This window comes from Bidens hawaiensis, unplaced genomic scaffold, assembly GCF_021521415.1.
Source record: "Bidens hawaiensis isolate Kalapana, Puna unplaced genomic scaffold, B.hawaiensis_p1.1 tig00013821_1, whole genome shotgun sequence".
Lineage (NCBI taxonomy): Eukaryota > Viridiplantae > Streptophyta > Magnoliopsida > Asterales > Asteraceae > Bidens > Bidens hawaiensis.
Window position 1 is genome coordinate 220,027 of NW_027492182.1, and position 18,997 is coordinate 239,023.

At 40.1% G+C, this 18,997-nt stretch overlaps 1 protein-coding gene and 1 pseudogene across 2 annotated transcripts; one reads left to right on the forward strand and one right to left on the reverse strand.

Moving 5' to 3' along the window:
• Positions 1-1,308: 1,308 nt before the first annotated feature.
• On the reverse strand, positions 1,309-4,005 carry LOC143545085 (corytuberine synthase-like). The gene is made up of 4 exons (XM_077037032.1): positions 3,999-4,005; positions 3,289-3,317; positions 2,032-2,718; positions 1,309-1,914 (listed from the first exon to the last, which is right to left on the reverse strand). The coding sequence occupies exons 1-4, from the start codon at positions 4,003-4,005 to the stop codon at positions 1,309-1,311; spliced, it is 1,329 nt and encodes a 442-aa protein (XP_076893147.1).
• A 7,168-nt stretch (positions 4,006-11,173) lies between these two features.
• LOC143545095 (WD repeat-containing protein PCN-like) lies at positions 11,174-15,921 on the forward strand (annotated as a pseudogene). Its single transcript, XR_013137366.1, has 9 exons — positions 11,174-11,340; positions 11,413-11,556; positions 12,231-12,534; positions 12,627-12,804; positions 12,892-13,054; positions 13,134-13,266; positions 13,921-14,489; positions 15,142-15,584; positions 15,654-15,921. The product of XR_013137366.1 is annotated as a WD repeat-containing protein PCN-like (transcript).
• The last annotated feature ends 3,076 nt before the right edge of the window (positions 15,922-18,997 follow it).

Below are 18,997 nucleotides of genomic sequence, written 5' to 3' on the forward strand. Positions count from 1 at the left end.
TCACAATCATTTGAGAGGCGGCCTGATATTTGTGTGAGTGAGAGTGAGAGTGAGAGTGAGAGTGAGAGTGAGAGTGATGCCTATATGGACTTATTGAGTAGTCTCCTTGTTCGAATGTTTACAGCCCCATATATTTGATTAACTTGATGTTATTGCATGAACATTAATTCACTTAACGTTTCTTATGGAAAACTAATATCTTTGAAGGAAGGAGCCAAGTCCGTGCCACAAAACGTTCCAGTTGGGGAAGTCCATGACCATGAACCCAATCCCTATTCACCAAGACGAGATGTAGAGTTTGAATAGGTATCCCGCACTAACCCTCAACCTTTTGACAAGTACATTTTAAGCCAGTGCAAATCCTCCTCCTCCTCCTCCTCCACTTCATAGTTTTTTTTAAACCACGTTACCTCTTAACTTTTCTTCTAGACACGCCGATGATAATAAATCGATTGAATTCAGTCACTGAATATTGACGTGTTACCAACATAACCTGAACTAAAAGGAAACTTTCTAATGACAAATATTTCACTACTAGCTAAACAAATAAGTTTCACCGACGACAAGTTCCATCAGCAATCCCTTGGTACAGGTTGTTGTTAACGATGGCATAATTTGTTTGCAAACGTATTACTGAGGGGGAAGTCCGTTGGTGTACCAATGAAATATATTCAGCGAGGGATTACCGAAGGGCTTCTCTCCGATGGCTAGCAAGTCTTTTCCAGCAAACATATTTGATTACCGAGGGAATATTTAAGATATTTCCAACGAACTTACCTTCTGGAAATTGTTTTGTGATCTTAGACTAACATAACATTTATCTTTAAATGACTAGGCATCTTCTCTCGTATATAGTTCTACAAGGCTGACGAGGATCTAGCTCGTCCCCAGCACTCCATACCAGTGGGCATTGATTCTTCATTGTAGTGAACCTTTGGGTAGGGTAGGCAGGTAGCCAGGCATCACCTCAGGGGTATGCATTTGAGGGCTTCTTACAACAACTAGGAGTACTAGTGGCCTATTCGTTCTAGCATCACAAGCAGGACAAAAGTATTATGCATTCGTCGACAACAAAAGATTTGAAACATTAGCGGGTTTGTTATGCAAAGCCAATGAGAATATATGAGCTAGCATAATGTGCGAATGAAGTCATGGACAATGATAATATAGATTATGAACATGTGCAACATGGATGAAATATTAATACAAGATGCAAATAATATATTTAGCCAACCAACAAGATGTTTATTAATTCATACAAAGTTAAAAGATAGCCAAACATTTTACTGAAAACTACATGTGAATTGATTATTCCCTACGTTTGAAGATAAGTTCAAGAGGTTTTTTTTTCTGCAAAGTCACACCAAATTTCTCAGCCATGTCAAGTGTTGCCGGATCCTCATCGTTCGGAAGGGACCAATCATAATCCAGAATCAAAGATGCTAACAAAGTATGCAAACTCTTAACTACAGAAGGTAAACCAGGACACATTCTCCTCCCACCACCAAAAGGTAAGAACTCGTAGTCATGCCCTGTGAAATCAATGTTTGAGCTAAGAAACCTTTCGGGTTTAAAAGTATGAGGGTCTTCCCAAATTTTTGGGTCATGGTTGATTGCCCAAACGTTGACCCACACTTGGGTATTCTGAGGAATCGTATAACTCATAACTTCACAAGCTTCAAGGGCTCGTCGAGGAATTAAGAGAGGAACTACAGGGTGCAATCTTAGTGTTTCCTTGATACATGCATTGAAATATGGAAGTTCAGAAAGGTTTGATTTCATGACACTGCTAGAGTTTAGTTCTCTTTTTAACTCCTCTCGCACTTTGCGCATGATCTTTTGGTTCTTTATAAGTTCGGCCATCGCCCATTCGATGGTTCTTACCATCGTATCTGTACCGGCTGTGAATAATTCCTACATGTAGTTAAGGTGAGTTTAAAATTCAAAATACCGCTTTTAAAATAATGAAAACAATATTGGATGTTTTGGTTTTGTAACAAACTTGTGATCATCTTTAATCAACTTACTTACCATGAACAAGATGCCGATTTGATCATCCGTGAAGTTATTTTCAAGCATTCGATCCAAGAAATCTTTTTCTTGGTCGGCCACAGCCCAGTACTTGGTGATTTGAGCTCTCCTTTCTTTAGCTATAGCCTCTACAAAGCTAGCCACGTTTTCGTACTGATATATGCAATCTTTCCTTAGCCCTTGAAGATCTAGGCCTCCAATTACGGGGAAAAAGTCGCTTACATTTGGTGCAGCAGAATTCTCCAATATCTTAAAGAGCCTGCATTTCATCGTATGAGGAGTTTTTTCATCTTTCAAATCAAGAAAATCCTTGCTGAACAATATGTTGCTCAAAGTGTTAATTAATGTAGTAAAAACAAGTTCTTCAATTTTCACAACACTTCCTTGAGTGTTATTCAAGAAATCTAACATACGAGTCAGCTTTTCGTTTCTCAAGTTTGTCTGGGACTCTATTGCCTTACCCGAGAACAGTTCAGCCCGCAAGGTTCTACATGATTTACAATGTTCGTTGCAGTCCCTCGCAAATACAACATAGTAGTCCATGACACGTAGGTGAAGTGCGTCAGGTATGGTGCGACCAGAAAGATGACGGTCTTGAGTTTTGAGAACCTGCATGGCTGCTGAAGAGGTATGTACCCGCCTCAACACCGAGCGAGGCGGGTCAACCCACAAGATATAGACAAGAGGCTTGAAATCAAGATATTATGAAGGCACAAAGCCAAAACCTATGCGCATGGCGCATATCACATATGCTCATGCATCATATGCTCAGGCATCACATGCTCATGCATCACATATGCTCACGCATCACATATGCTCACGCACCATATATGCTCACGCATATCACATCTGCGCGTGGCGCATCCGCGCGTGGCGCATATCACATGCTTGTGCATATCACATCTGCGCATGAAACATCTGCGTGTGAGAATAAAGAGAAGACCTCGCGCATCCTCAGGATAGGCGCGTATCACACATGCACATAATCAACCTCGTCCTTATCCAAATCAGGATTAGGGCAACCTTGATTGTGCACGTCAGACAACCTTCCAGAAGGTATCTTTTTAAGGAATAAGAATATGCTGATGTTGACAGCTGCCAATAAAAGGTGGACAACTCAGCAAAACCCATGTGCAATTAATCAATGAAAAAGCACCAGGTGTCCCAAGGACACGTAGCGCGAAGCAATAGGAGGAGGCCAACAAGGCCCTAATTGGGTCTGAGCCCAATCATTGGAAACCCTAGCACTATAAATACCACATCAACTCCACAAGTAGAGGTATGCCCTATCACACAGTATTCAGCTATATTAAGCAATACACTCCAATTTCCTTACCCTCAGATTATTATCTTCTCCTACAAACTCTTATTCTCACACCGGAGGGTTACCCCAAAGAGGACCCCTCTGTCCCTTTCTGAGGGGTAAGTTTACGGTGCTGTTCATTTTGTAGGTGGAAGAACCCAGATCCCAGAGAACCATCGGTGAAATAGCATAATCACACCCGAGGAAAGTAGATCGTCTACCAGTGAGTCGATCCACGTTTCTTCATTGGCGCCATCCGTGGGACACAACGGCAACAAAATCTCATCAGATCTCTAAAAAAAAAATTTTTCACCATGGCTTCTGGTGTTCGTAACAGCGATCAAGTTCTGGAGGATATTGAACGTGAGGATGTTAATGAGGGACAACAGTTTCTGAGGGTGCCGCGTGATTCTACGCGCACCACCAGTAACCATCCCTTCATCACAACTCCTCATGGCCAGACTGAAACTCCTCCAGACGATCTCACGTTCCAAAATCTTACCGGCGCGAAACAAAAAGGGCTAATGGGTCCAGAAGATGAAACCAATGACCCTAAAGAATGGCTCATAAACGAGCAACGACGTCTAATGGACAAGTACAATGAGATGGTCAAACACAAAAAGTTAGCCGACTTAACACAAAGGCTAGCGTTTGATAAGCAAACCGTTCATGGAACAAGAAGGGGGCGCGCGCCGGAAGAGGGTCACTCTGTTCACACTGAACACGCTGAATTTAGTGATGAAGAAGTGCACAGCATGAGGAGGACGCGAGATACTCATGCAGGAGGCTCACAGCTCCGCGCGCACATGAACATGGCGCCTGGAGCCAAAGCCGATCTGGATCTGCACACACCATACAGCCCACCAGTGAGAGGGCAAGTGGATGTAACCACACCGTACAGGCCAGCCATCTTGGTGAAACATTCAAAATTCACTGAGCGCATCGCGAAGGCCCCCATTCAGCACAAAACCAAGATGCCAAGTGGTTTGGGCAAATATGACGGCACAACAGATTCAGACGATTTCTTACAAGGTTTTTACAACACTGGAAACCTAGAAAGCTGGACGATGCCAACATGGTGTCACATGTTTGCTCGCTGCCTCACGGGCGCGGCGCGTGTCTGGTTCGAAAGCTTGCCCACTGGGCAAATCGATGGGTTTGAGGAACTATTGGAAAAGTTCCAAGCTCACTTCGTACAACAGCGCAGACACACGCGCGACCCTGATGACATCATGCACTGCGTGCGCAGGAATGATGAAACGATTGAAGACTACATAACTCGTTTCAATCAGGAGTCTCTGGCAATCGGAGGTATCACTGAGCAACTATTGCGCGTTGCCTTTATACAAGGCGCGCGCAGTGATCAACTCCGCCGAGCTCTCGTAAGCAGAGATGGCATGCCAATCACTTGGGCCAAGCTAATGGAAGCATCGCGAGTCTTCGCGAGGAATGAAAAACAAATTGTCCAAGATAGAGCGAGAGAAAGAGGGCATCAAGCAGAGGCACCGCGCAACAACGAAAGAAGGGGCAAACAGAACTCTGTATGGTCCAGGTTGCAACAAACCAGTTTTTCTTCCGCAGAAAAGCAGGCGCAACCAAGCTCACCCCAGCCCCAAAAAGACGTTCGTAATCGCGGGGAGGGTGACAAGAGGGAAGGCGGCAGAGATCCTAACAGACCTCTGCCAAGAATTTGGACTCCCCTCACTAAAACGCCTTCACAAGTGTTGAGCATTGAGAATGTCCAGTTCAAAAGCCCCAAGCCACTACACTACAAGGGACCATCAAACAGTGGCAAGTACTGTGAGTTTCACAAGTCCACAGGACACAACACTGATGCATGCCACCACTTGAAGGATGCAATTGAAAAAGATGTGAAATCAGGCAAGCTGGCTCACCTGGTGAAAAACTCAAGACCAGAAAATGAACAACCAGAAGGAGCCTCTGCCAGCAAAAAGTTCAAAAGAATCTGTGTAGCCGAGGGGGGAAATCAAGGGCAAAGATCAAGAAAGAGAAGCGCGCAAATCCAAGGAGATTAGCGCGAGCAACAAGTAATCTTCCCAAGAATCAGGGGAGGCCCTTCTATCAGCTGTCCTCTTGTCATCACTACACACATTGCTCATTATGAAGTGTCAAAAGTCCTGGTGGACACTGGCAGCGAATCAGACATCATGTATGAGCAATGTTTCAGAAAACTGGATCCGGCAGACCAAGCAAGGCTTGAAATTGTGAATGCACCAATCTCTGGTGTTTCAAATGAAATCATTCATCCCCTAGGTCAAATACAATTTGAACTAACCATGGGGGATGAGAAACACAAGCGAGCCGAAGTTGTCAACTTCTTGGTTTTGCCCACCACTTCATGCCACAATATGATCTTGGGTAGGGGAACGATTGCCCAATATGATCTCGGTATATAAAACCTGGGCTTGTGTTAAGATTTTAGTTAAAGGTAAACGATGACATAATAAACTAAAATTTGTTTGTTTGTGATATTGCAGGAAGTTATCGAGAAGGCCGAGAAACAACCAAAAATCACAATTGGTGTGATCGTTTCGGTTGTGGTGGTGATTGTTAGCGCGTTGTTGAAGCTGTTGTTTGGTGGGAAGAAAGCGGTAAGTAACAACTTAACTTAGCCTTCGAATATAATAATTCATGAGGTCGGGTGGGTCGGTTATTTGGTCAATCTATTTGACTTACTGAATTTGATGTTTACAGGCAAAGAAGGTGAATGTGGCACCGGCGAATAAGGAAAAAGCGGAGGATTCAAAGCTCGTAGAAGGTTAAGAGAAAGAGGCAGAGATGAGTGAGGATGCTGCAGCAGCAGGAGCCGCCCCTCATAGGAAGACGAGACGCGACAATTAAGTGTTGGTGAGGAGATTAGATAATGTTTTTTATTTTTGGTTTTTGAGAATGGATGCTGTTTTTTTGTGGTTTAGAAGGGAAAGAGAGAAAAGATTGTATGACTGAGGTGTAAATGAGAGATTTGTTATATTTAGAATCAAGGCTTGTAGTAGTTATAGCAAGTGATTTGATTTTGTTAACATTAAATTGCAACACACAAGCTTTCATTTTATTTTCTTCATTCAGGAGCTCACAAATTATTTTTCTATCACACAAAATTAGCAATTAAATTAAGCAGTAGATGATCAAATGTGTCCCCGCCCGAGTGTGGACTTATTCATCAATATGCACCGATGTAGGGTTGTCATTTTTAATCGCAACCCGATTCAAATAACTATCGACTTGAAGTCGAAAGTACCTGTACTCATAAAACCCGAACCCGAATCTAACGAACCCGAGTACAACCCGAACTAATACATGTCAAGTACTGAGTACTTTTAAGTGGGTTTCGAGTAAACCCGAATAACCCATTTGACTAAGTATTATATTCAATTATCGTTTCTCCTGCCTGCCTATTCAATGAATATCGCTACGTATCAAATTCCTTTTTTAAGTCGTCTGTTTTGTTCCGATTCCTACTATTCCAACATTTTTTAATTCCAGAGATTAGATATGACTATTTATTCAATCAATAGATAGGTTTTTTTGCTAAATTCATCGGTTGACTAGGGCATATTCATTTAAAGAATTATGTAAACGGAAAATAAGTTTACATAATTATTGTAATTATTAAACTAATTATGTTGCGCCCGAAATGTTGTGTTCCCGTCGCAACGCGCGGGCTACTCCACTAGTATATATACACACACACTAACCCTATATAATATATATATATATATATATATATATATATATAAGTTTAATAATTTATATTTCATTACTAGACTTAGTATATAGAAAATAATAAAAATAACATTTATGTATCTTCTAATATTTTAATTAAAAGTATACTACTTTTATCGATCATCAACCTAGGACTTTAAACCCTTCTTTTTTATGTAGCCTTACAAACAAAATCTTCCATGTCATCAAAACATATCTCCAAGTCATGAACGAACCTAATCGTAGCATCAATTGTATATTTGCTACCACAGACCATAGGACAATCATTAACATCCAAAGAATCATCAAGCCCTTCCTCCTTTAACATATTATCCCTAGAATGGAACAAACTTAAGTTCTCACTGGAATTACCAACGTTGCTATAAGGACAGAGATAGAGAGGACTGTTGGTGGAGAAACAATGGCATGTTATACCTAAGAGAAAAGACAAAGGTACTGTTGTGCTAGTATACAATTAGAAGGAGTGGTGACTACACGTGTGCTGGTATACAACTTCAACTACAGAATGTACAACTCTAATGGCACAAACCCGAATGTATATATAAAAAATAATCAGAGGAGGTTGCCCAAAAGGATTTTATATATGGGGTTGAAAAAACATGAAATGAATCTGACCTGATCCAAGACGATGTTCTCCGGTCTTCGAGATGAACGAACCACGACTTCGTCTTCTTCTCCGGTAGATCGAGATCTGCCATGGAAATATGGGGGTGTGGAGGTGACTGCTAAGAGTTTCCTCTTGTTTACAGACACAAAAATGTATGTGGAGGCCAAGTGTCCCCGAAGGGATCCTCCAAATGAAAGATGAAGGGCCCGTATATAGGAACTTCATGACTACCATTATGAAACCCTAACTGTAATGGGCCAGGCCCGGTTAGGGGTTACCTCCACAACCCCCAGCCCATTGGGCATTGGTCAGTAAACAATAATAATATAACAAATATAATATAAAGCACAATAAGTAGAAAGTCGTACCGGGTATTTAGGACCCTACCTCCACAAGTCCCCCCAGTCCAGTGCTGTTCCTGAGCGTGCAAGCGGTTAGGTGGAGTTCTGGACTTATTAGGAGAGCTTGTACGGTTTTTTGACCCAGTGCTTCCCAAATGTACATTTTTGCGTATGTATACTTTGCTTCGAGTTGTAAGGGGTTTAATCATGATGGCGTGTTGAGCGGAGCGGAGCCGCGTCCAGTCTTGTATTCGGCGCGAAGCCATATGGGTTTATGAGGATTCCCAACCTTTAAGTTTGGCGTGTGGCCGTATGGGTTTATGAGGATTCCCAACCTTTAAGTTTGGCGCGTGGCCGTATGGGTTTATGAGGATTCCCAACCTTTAAGTTTGGCTACGGCTTATGAGGATTCCCAACCTTTAAGTTTGGCACGTGGCCGTATGGGTTTATGAGGATTCCCAACCTTTAAGTTTGGCACGTGGCCGTATGAGTTTATGAGGATTCCCAACCTTTAAGTTTGGCGTGTAGCCGTATGGGTTTATAAGGATTCCCAACCTTTAAGTTTGGTGCTTGGCGTATGGGTTTATGAGGATTCCCAACCTTTAAGTTTGGCGCGTGGCCGTATGGGTTTATGAGGATTCCCAACCTGTAAGTTTGGCGCGTGGCCGTATGGGTTTATGAGGATTCTCAACCTTTATATTCGGCGTGTCTCCCTATGTTTTGCATTAATATAAGCACAAATTTTTGTGCCATTTCATGCAAATCTTATATACTCATACTTTTCGTTTTGTTTTATTTTGCTCGTTGTACAAACCAAAATCAATATAGGCGAAAAGTTTGAGGTTGTTGATCCGCGGGTGCATGCCTGGCGGCGTAGTGAGGATTCGCGGGCGCTTGCATGGCGTCGGAGGGTGTTCCTCCGATGTGGCGTATACATGGCGGGGAGTGGTGACTCGTGGGAGCGCATGCATCGCGGCGAAGTCTTGATCCTCGGCAGTGTGCATGCATGGAAGCGAAGACTTGATCCTTGGCCGTGCACATGCATGGCGGTAGAGACGTGACTCGCGGGCGCGCATGCATGGTTGTGACGTACATTTGATAGCATACGTCTTGATCCTCGGCGGTGCGTATGCATGACGGCGGAGTTGTGATCCGCGAGTACGCATGCATGGCGGCGTAATGTTGATCCGCGGGCGCATGTATGGCGGCGGAGTCATGCTCGGCGAGTGCGCATGCATGGCGGCGGATTGTTGATCCGCGGACGCATGCATGGCGGCAGAATGTTGATCCGCGGGCGCGTGCATGGCGGCGGAGTCGTGATCCGCGAGTGCGCATGCATGACGGCACGGCGGAATGTTGATCTGCGGGCGCATGCATGGCGGCGGAGTCCTCTGCGCAAAACCAAAGGTATGGAGTCGTCTTCCGACCCACATGGTGATTTCCGTGGGAGCGCATGCATGGCGACAGAGTGATGACTCGCTGGCGCGCATGCATGGCAATGGAGTCTTCTGCGTAAAACCAATGACATGGAGTCGTCTTCCGACCCACATGGTGGTTTCCGCGGGCGCGCATGCATGGCAGCGGAGTGGTGACTCGTGGGCGCGCATGCATGGCGGCGGAGTCTTTTGCACAAAACCAAAGGCGTGGAGTCGTCTTCCTACCCGCATGGTGGTTTTCCACGGGCGCGCATGCATGGCAGCGGAGAGGTGACTTGCGGGCGCGCATGCATGGCGGCATGGTGCATCATCTGCGGCGCGTGTTGAATACATGGTGGCGGAGTGTTGATCCGCCTAAGCTTTTTTGGGAGCTTTCTCGAAGTACTCGGAAGTCGGAATGACTTGACGTATCCCACCTTTGGCCTACCATGATGGTTGATGGTACTGGTATAGCATACGTGTGCATCGCCTCGATTGTTTTCGGCATGGTATAATCATTAGTGACCTTGCTTGCTTGAACCCACACATGACCATGCGGTTGACGGAATTGATCTGCCAGAACCCCGCATGTGAACGTCGTTGGCACGCTTCAAGATAGAGTAAATCTGGACATCGTAGTCGAGCCCAGTTAAAACCATCACAGATCCGAAGGCTTGACCGTCCGAATCAGGTAGCTTTCTAGATCTACAAATCTTTTTCAGCTTCATTTTGGCAAAGATCTAAAAGCATTTTTTAGATCTATGGATCTTTTTTAGCTTTAATAGAACAGATCTTGAAACTTTTTGTAAACTTCCAGATCTGGATTTTCCTTAGAGGAAAAAATCATATATCTAGAAGGTTTGATGAACAGATCTGAGAACCGAGACAAAAATCGAGGTGTGGTTCGTTTCCGGTCCCACGGATGGCGCCAATGAAGAAACATGAAATGAATTTGACCTGATCCAAGACGATTTTCCCCGGTCTTCAAGATGAATGAACCACGACTTCGTCTTCTTCTCCGGTAGCTCGAGATCTGCCATGGAAATATGGGGGTGTGGAGGTGACTGCTAAGAGTTTCCTCTTGTTTACAGACACAAAAATATATGTGGAGGCCAAGTGTATCCGAAGGGATCCTCCAAATGAAAGATGAATGGCCCTTATATAGGAACTTTATGGCTACCATCATGAAACTCTAACCGTATTGGGCCAGGCCCGGTTAGGGGTTACCTCCACAACCTCCCAGCCCATTGGGCACTGGTTAGTAAACAATAATAATATAACAAATATAATATAAAGCACAATAAGTAGAAGGTCGTACCGGGTATTTAGGACCCTACCTCCACAGGGGTGTTTGAGATTCCTTATTTTACCTCCTTATAACTTTTCATTAATTTAATAAGTTACAATATTATAACTTATAAAAAATTTTCTCTTACAATATAAGTAATCCCAAACACCTTATTACTTTTTTAAAAAGTTAATAAGTTATAACTTAGTGAAAATAAGCGATCCCAATTCCCAAACACCCCCATAATACATAAATAGAGTCAACTCATATTGGGCTTTTAAAAAATAGCCCAATGAACCCATTGACCGGCCCAATATAAGAGCCTAAGTCGGTACCCCTGGTCTCGTCTCGTCTTCAACAATCGCCGTCTGACCTCGTAACACACTCTAGTCCAAACTGAATAATAAATAATAAAACACAGAGATTAGGGTTTAAGCAAACAGCATGTTCGACCTTTAGAAATGCAGCAGTAGCTCAGTCGAGTGGAATCCATCTCCGATAGTGCTCTAGCCACCAGCCTCGACGAATCTCAAGTCGCCGCCGCCAGAGAAGACGGCTCGCTCGAGATATGGCTCTTCTCCCCTGGCGCCGTCGGCTGGCACTGCCAATTGGTATTATTATTATTGTTATATGTAGTATTAAGACTTGTGTTTCTGTTATTAAGTTGAAATTTGTTGTTGCAGACGATACAAGGTGACCCTAATTTGAGAGTATCGTCGTTAGTGTGGTGTAGTACGGGTTCCGGTGGCTCACCGGCTGGTAGATTGTTTTCTTCCAGCATTGATGGATCAGTGTTGGAGTGGGACTTGTTTCACTTAACACAGAAGGTTTGTTTCTACTTTATAATATAGGTTTCAGGGAGAGAAATAGGAATTAGTTTCCCAGAGGGCTGTAAATGAAACGGACTAAACCGAACAAAATGATGTTCATGTTTGTTCACTTAGATTTTAGTGGACAAACTGAAGGAAATGGACTTGTTCATGTTTGTTCGTTAACTTTCTAAACGGACATAACCGAACACAAACGAGTGTATGCTAGTTTGAAAATATAAAAAATATTGTTAATCCTGTACATTAGACATTATCACTATTATTTTTAAAGACTGTGAAAGGTTTAAGTTCCCCTAAGTTTAAATGTTTGGATAGTAAAATATAAAGAGTTTTTAAGGATGGAATATAATCAGATGAACATGAATGAATAAACGGACATTGATGAGTGTAAATGAACAAAGATAAACGGGCATTAACGTTCGTTCGCGAACATAAATGAACGAGCGCGAGCTTTGTTTATGTTTTGTTCATTTAATTAATTGAACTGAATTTATTATTCGTGTTCGACTATTTATTAAACGGACAAACGGAAACGAACTTTCTTCAGTGAATAATAAGTACTTACTGCCATGAATAAAATGAGCTTCTTGAAGATGAGAGTCTACAAGTATTTGGGACACGTTATCAATAGGCCTTAAATACAGTTAAGATTGATTTTACTATATTTGCAGGTTGTTGTAGATCCTATAGGTGTGTCAATCTGGCAGATAGCTGCTAATCCTTCAACCAGGCAGCAGTTCAATCCCAAACCAGACTCAACTTCAATTCAAAATGGACATAATACCGATAAAACTATAAGCAATGGTGATATCACCAGTGAAAGTGAGATTGAAGCTGATTCACTTGAGTTATATGAAGAACCAGTAACTGAAAATGCAAGTATAGCAATTGCTTGTGATGATGGATGTGTGAGAATATATAACATTTCAAATTCAGATGGATTTACTTACCATAAATCATTGCCTAGGGTCCGTGGTGAGATGTCTCCCTCATATTCAGACCATGACTTTTGTAATTCTATATTTATTACTATTAAACTTTCATGCATTTTCATCATTTTTATGCAGGCCGTGTGTTAAGTGTTACTTGGAGTACAAATGGAAAAATGATATACTCTGGAAGTAATGACGGGCTCATAAGATGCTGGGATGTTAAACTGTCTCATGAAGTATACAGAATAACTGTTGGCCTTGGTGGTTTAGGTAGCATGTCTCAACTTTGTGTTTGGTCTATACTTGCACTGAGGTAACCGTTCATATGGGGGTGTATATATATTATATACAACCTGTATTAACTAAGAGCAACTTAATATATCACACATGTTTTTTTCAGGTGTGGGACCCTCGTGAGTGCAGATAGCAGTGGCAGTGTTCAGTTTTGGGACAGTTCACACGGAACTCTTTTGCAAGCACATTCTTGCCATAAAGGTGATGTCAATGCTTTAGCAGCCAGCCCGAATCATAGACGCGTGTTTTCTGCTGGATCAGACGGTCAGGTACAATAGTTGTAGTAGTAGTAACACTCATAATAGTGATGATAATAATGATACTAATGAAGTAATGATATGCTTTCAGGTTATATTATACAAGCTTTCTGTGGATAAATCTAGTTCTGTAATGATTAAAAAGTGGGTCTATATTGGTTATTTGCGGGCGCATACGCATGATGTGAGAGCCTTGACTGTTGCTGTACCCATAAGTCGTGAAGGTATGCGTTTGTGCAGTTGTTTGGAGTATGTTTGATACACTAGGCCTGTAAATGAACCTAACAAACACGAACGGGCATGTTCGTGTTTGCCTGTTAACTTTAGCCGAGCAAACAATTTAACATGAACTGTTAGAACAATCGGGGTTTTCTTGTTTCTGTTTGTTCGTCAAGAATGTGAGCGTGCTCATGCTTATTTATGTTTATTCCTTATTAGTATAAATGAACCGTACACGAACGTAAACAAACGAATATTTAAAGAATATAAGCGAGCACAACTGAGAAAACATCAATTAAAAGTAAAAGAGGATATTAATATATTGGGCCTAAAAAATATTAAAACTAGACTAATTTGTAATGGGTGACTTATTAATTTGATAATACTAGACAATTTTGTAATGGTTCTAAAAATAAATGAATACATAAACGAACAAACCTGAACTAACGTAAACTTGCGAACATAAGTGAAAAAATGAGACGTGTTCATTTTTGTGCTTTTATTTAAATGAACAAAAAGTTCTGTTCATGTTCATTCGTTTATTAATAATATGAACTTTTTTCCGAAAAGTTTACAAATAGTTCACTGAACGCTCGGTTTGTTTACGAGCCAAGATACACATAATGTTAGTTTATGCTTAATTACTTGCTTGATAACAGATTTATTACCTGAAGAGAAAGTAAAACGAGCGCGCAGTAAAGAAAAGCCAGTTGACTTTAGTTATAACAAGTGGGCCCATGTGGGAATCCCCATGCTTATATCAGCCGGTGATGACACTAAACTTTTTGCATATTCTGCTAATGAATTCACCAGATTTGCTCCACATGATATTTGCCCTGCACCACAAAGACCACCAATTCAGTTGGTCTGCAGGACTGCTGATCGGTTGACTTATTTTCTTCTCGTTTAGGCTCCACACTGGTTAGACCTTTTAACTGTTGAAGTCAACCAAGACGGTGGTGTTTCAACCACTGATATGGTGGCTCGAGTTAAGAACCGGGGTTTGAGAAAGATTATTTGCAGCTCTATTTCACCTTCCGGAAAGTTCTTTGCTTATTCCAGTCATGTGAAACCATGCCTTTTTGAGTTGAAAAAGAATGGAACCGGGAAAGCCGGGTGGTCGATAAGTAAAAGTAAACTCCCGTCTTTTTTACCGTTTGCACATTCCATGCTTTTTAGCTCTGATTCTTCTTGGTTAATATTATCCGGACATGACAGAATGATATATGTAAGCCAATATTTATATCTATCTATCTGTAGGGCAAGTATTATAAAAAACTAACATGCTTGCTGTTTTTTCCGTAAAAGTCCCGTAACAATACTGTGCACATAAAAACCAGCATATTTTATCTTTTTTTAATTGTAGAAGTCCTTAACATGTTAAATTTAGAAATAAAAAGTATATATCTCTGAATTGTGATTGGATGAAATCGTGAACACATTATTTGACAAATTACATTATAATAGCGATAAAATTCGTTTGTTTTTTGTAACGATTTTAAATTCATTTGCGTTATCATATTGTTTTTGAAAGATTATTTTTTACCCAAGTTATTGAATTGAAAAATGGAAATGAAAAGACGAAAATTGAACAAACTTTTCCTTGCCCCGTGTCCCATTTTAAACATTGTTTCATCTCAACTCTTTCCTCAAGTAGTATTAATAAGTAAAAAAAATCACAAATTCAATAGGGACTCTAATGTCTAAAATACTGTTTTAAGTGACTTTATGAAAATAAAAGTACGCTGATTTTTTATGTACAAAATATTACTAAGGGGCTTTTATGAGAAAATACAAAAAAGTATGTTGGTTTTTTATGATATTATCTCTTTATCTATATGCACATGTATTTGTTTGTTCATATTTATTTGAATATTTAGGTTGTGGATGTTGGGAACATGGAATTAGTGCATAGATTTACGCCTTGTCGTAACGAGTGTGACGAGAACTCCCCACCAACTCAGCCTCCGATAACGAAAATGTTTACTAGTTTAGATGGACAGTGGCTAGCTGCAGTCAGCTGTTTAGGTGATATTTACATATTTAACCTCGAGACGTAAAGGCAACATTGGTTTATATCAAGATTAGATGGTGCGTCCGTGACAGCTGGAGGGTTTACTCCCAAGCATAGTAATGTCTTGATAATATCCACGTCATCAAATCAAGTTTACGTTTTTGATGTGGAAGCCAAGAAACTAGGAGAATGGTCTATGCACAATACCTTTGTTTTGCCACGTAGATATCAAGATTTCCCAGGAGAGGTTATTGGGCTCACGTTTCCACCTTCTACAAATTCATCAATCGTTGTTGTATACAGTGCAAGGTATATTTGTTGTTGTAATTGCATCTTATTAAGAGTAATTGTTGAATAATTGTTCTGTTTTGATATCAGGGCGATGTGTTTGATTGATTTTGGGATGCCGGTTGATGGAGATGATGATCACGAAAATGTGAAGAGTCATGATGTTTCAATGTTAATGAAATTAAAACGGAAGTCGGTAGATGTTAGTAGGAATTTTGAGTTTTGTTCATTTGAAGAATCTGTTTTATTTGTCGGGCATCTTTCGAAAGGATCTGTATTAGTTATAGAGAAACCATGGATGCAAGTGGTCAAGGCTTTCGATGCCCAGCCTGTCCACAGACACATATATGGAACCTAAGTTGGAAGATGATTTCCAGTTTTGATCTCATTTTCATGATTGAATCATGTTGTGTAATGGTTTTTTCTAATAGTAAAATTTATTGTTTGTTCTTAGTTTGGTTTAAGCTACTATAGTAAGGATCAAACAATTCTACCATTAGATATATAACTGGCTTGTTAAGTCATACTCGACTTTGAATTTGTTCATATTTAGAAGTGCATGGCTTATCTTTGAGACAAACATACGGATAGTAGTCGAATCAACTAGGAACCATTGCCGTGATATAACTCATGACGATAGTTTGAGCCATTGTCTGGTAAGCAATATAAATGCTCATATAGAGCTTATGTGATGGGTCGTTTATTGAAGTCCCGTGTCGTGTTATGGACAGGGGCAAAGCTTCGAGTTTTATATAGGGGGTTGAAAGGATCACATGTCGTGTCGTGCTATGTCGTGTCATGGACGTGGCAACACCATTTGAGAACTATATGACTCGTATAGAGGTCTGCTTACTTAGTTTGTGTAAATGTGTTTATGTGCCTCGTATAGGCTAGAGATGAGCTTGGTACCAACTTGGTATCGTACCAGTACCATATGCAGGTACCAAACAACCAAACTGTACGGATCCCAATATATCAAATAAATAGTTGATAGCGAATCGATACCGACAGTACCCATTTCAGTACGGTACAGTACTGACCATTTTCTCATCCCTAGTATAGGCACATTTTTTTTTCTGTCAAATAGTTTGTAAATAAAAAAACACAAATTTAAGAAATAACATCCCATATAATTATTAAACAAAAACACATAATTGATAAATAAAAACATGCCTATTTAAAAGTACATATCTTGCTACATATTAGTTGAACATATGAACAGCAGGAGCGTTTCGGCACACTGGCTTTTAAAATACGACTTTTAAAGTACCTCAATGCGTTCATGTTGTCTGTAGGTTGTTTAGTTATCATGAAGCGAAATATGTCCTTTAAATGATGCGTTTTTATATTATAACTATGTGGGATGTTACTTCTTAAATTTTATATATATTTTTTTACTTAAAAGTTTAATTAGTTAAACATGGGATCTTATAAAAAATTAAAACAAAAATTCAAAGAAAATTGTGCTTTATATATATGTAACGTATGAGTCATACGAGGCGTATCGGCCTATACAAGGTATATTGTCTTAATACGATCCGTATAGACCTATAAGACACGTAATTCCTTATACGAGTAGTATAGCCTGCAAAAAAAGTTGCGACTTTAATTTCTATGTACATACGTAAGGCACGTATTATATATACCGCATACAGGCTATACATATATATATATATACTATTTCTATGGGGTTTTACTCACAGCAATCAGCATAGGGTTGTGTCTGTATATGAACCCCTTTAAGTCTTTAACTTAATGACAAAAGCAACCAACATCTGATATAATCAATTAATCATACTAGGGGAGAACGACAAAAGAGCCCTGGCTTGAAAATAAAATTAGAAAGTGTGTCTATATTTTTAAAAGAAAAACTATGGTTAAAAAGGCTGTTTATTTTGCAGGTATGAATGAAACTAAATTCTACAAAATTTTGAAAAATAAAAATTTAAGGGAAGTCCTAAAGAGACAACTTACCAGAGAAAACTAAGAAAAGAATCCCTTTACCAAAGTAATAACAATAATAATAATAATAATTGAAAACTAAGAAAAGAATCTCTTCAAATAATAATAATAATTGCGAGGTATCGAGTATACATGTTAAGTTGTTAAAAGCTACATGTTGAGATTTCTAAACACATCTTTTATTATTTTAAATGTTCTTTAATATAACTTTGTTACCTGATAGAAACTAAAAAAAATAAAAACTAGAAATTAGTGAGCTAGTAGACCATTAATGTTTACGGGCATGGTTCACATAAATAGATATCATGCTTCGAGTAATTGCTTGGTTTCGATTATCATCTAATACCATACCATCCCGGTCCACAAAGTAATCAAAACTTCTCTTATAATGGAATATCAATATGATTACCCACCTAAAATGTTTTGGGTTTGGTCGTCAAGTTTGGGTTTGTTTATCATCTCTAACAACCGCCAACATTCCATTAGGCCATAACACATATGTTATGATGATTGTGAGAAGGCCCCAGCCGATGTCACATAGCCTCACTGGGCACAAAACATCGCTACACCGGCTAAGCTGATGGGCGCAAGGATGAGAGTGGTCAGATGCACTAGGGGATTGCTTGGTTTTTTTCTACTTTTCATTTTAGAATAATAATTATATGTAACCAATCATTTCATTGTACTTCATCTCAAGCTGAGATCTCACACTTCACACTTACCATAACACATCTAATTTGGTATCACACTTGACACATTCCCTAACACATGTTGAACTCAAAAGATTTGAAATGTGTTTAGATCCATTAACAAGTGAAGATGCATCACATTACATGAGGCATGATTACATGACACTCTCATTCATAAAAAAAAAAAAAAAAACTAACCTTTCAATTTGTCCAAATATTAATTCTCCTCCAATACCAAAATCAGTATCTTCTAGAATTCAAAATCTTCTACTCCCCCTTTTCCTCAGCCCCCCTGCACAAGAAACATAAATTCAAATATGAAATCTTTAAACATAATTTCCAAAAATCACTAACTTTATAAATGTGTCACACTGACTGGAACCTTTATAAGAATAAAGATACAATGCCAATTATGTTATCATGATGTTAGAAACAAACAGCCTATTCAGTTTACAAAAACTTATGCCCTGAAGCAAAGTAATTAGAGTTTTATATCTGCACATGTTTATGGATGATGGATCAATTAAAACTTTGTGCAGGCTGTCAATGCATAAACAAACAATCATAGATGAGTCAATTTAACAATGGCACCAAATATGCATATAGAATCAAGATTTACCAGATAGATGATATTCAGTGATGTCAATTTGGTGCAGATTCTCCCTTTTTAACCCACACGGCGGTCACTTGCGCTTTCTTCACTGGAAACGGAGGCAGTGCAGCTCGGTTTCTAGGGGATCTTCCAGAACCATATCTTCCGTTGGTAGTCCGGCTCACATTAGT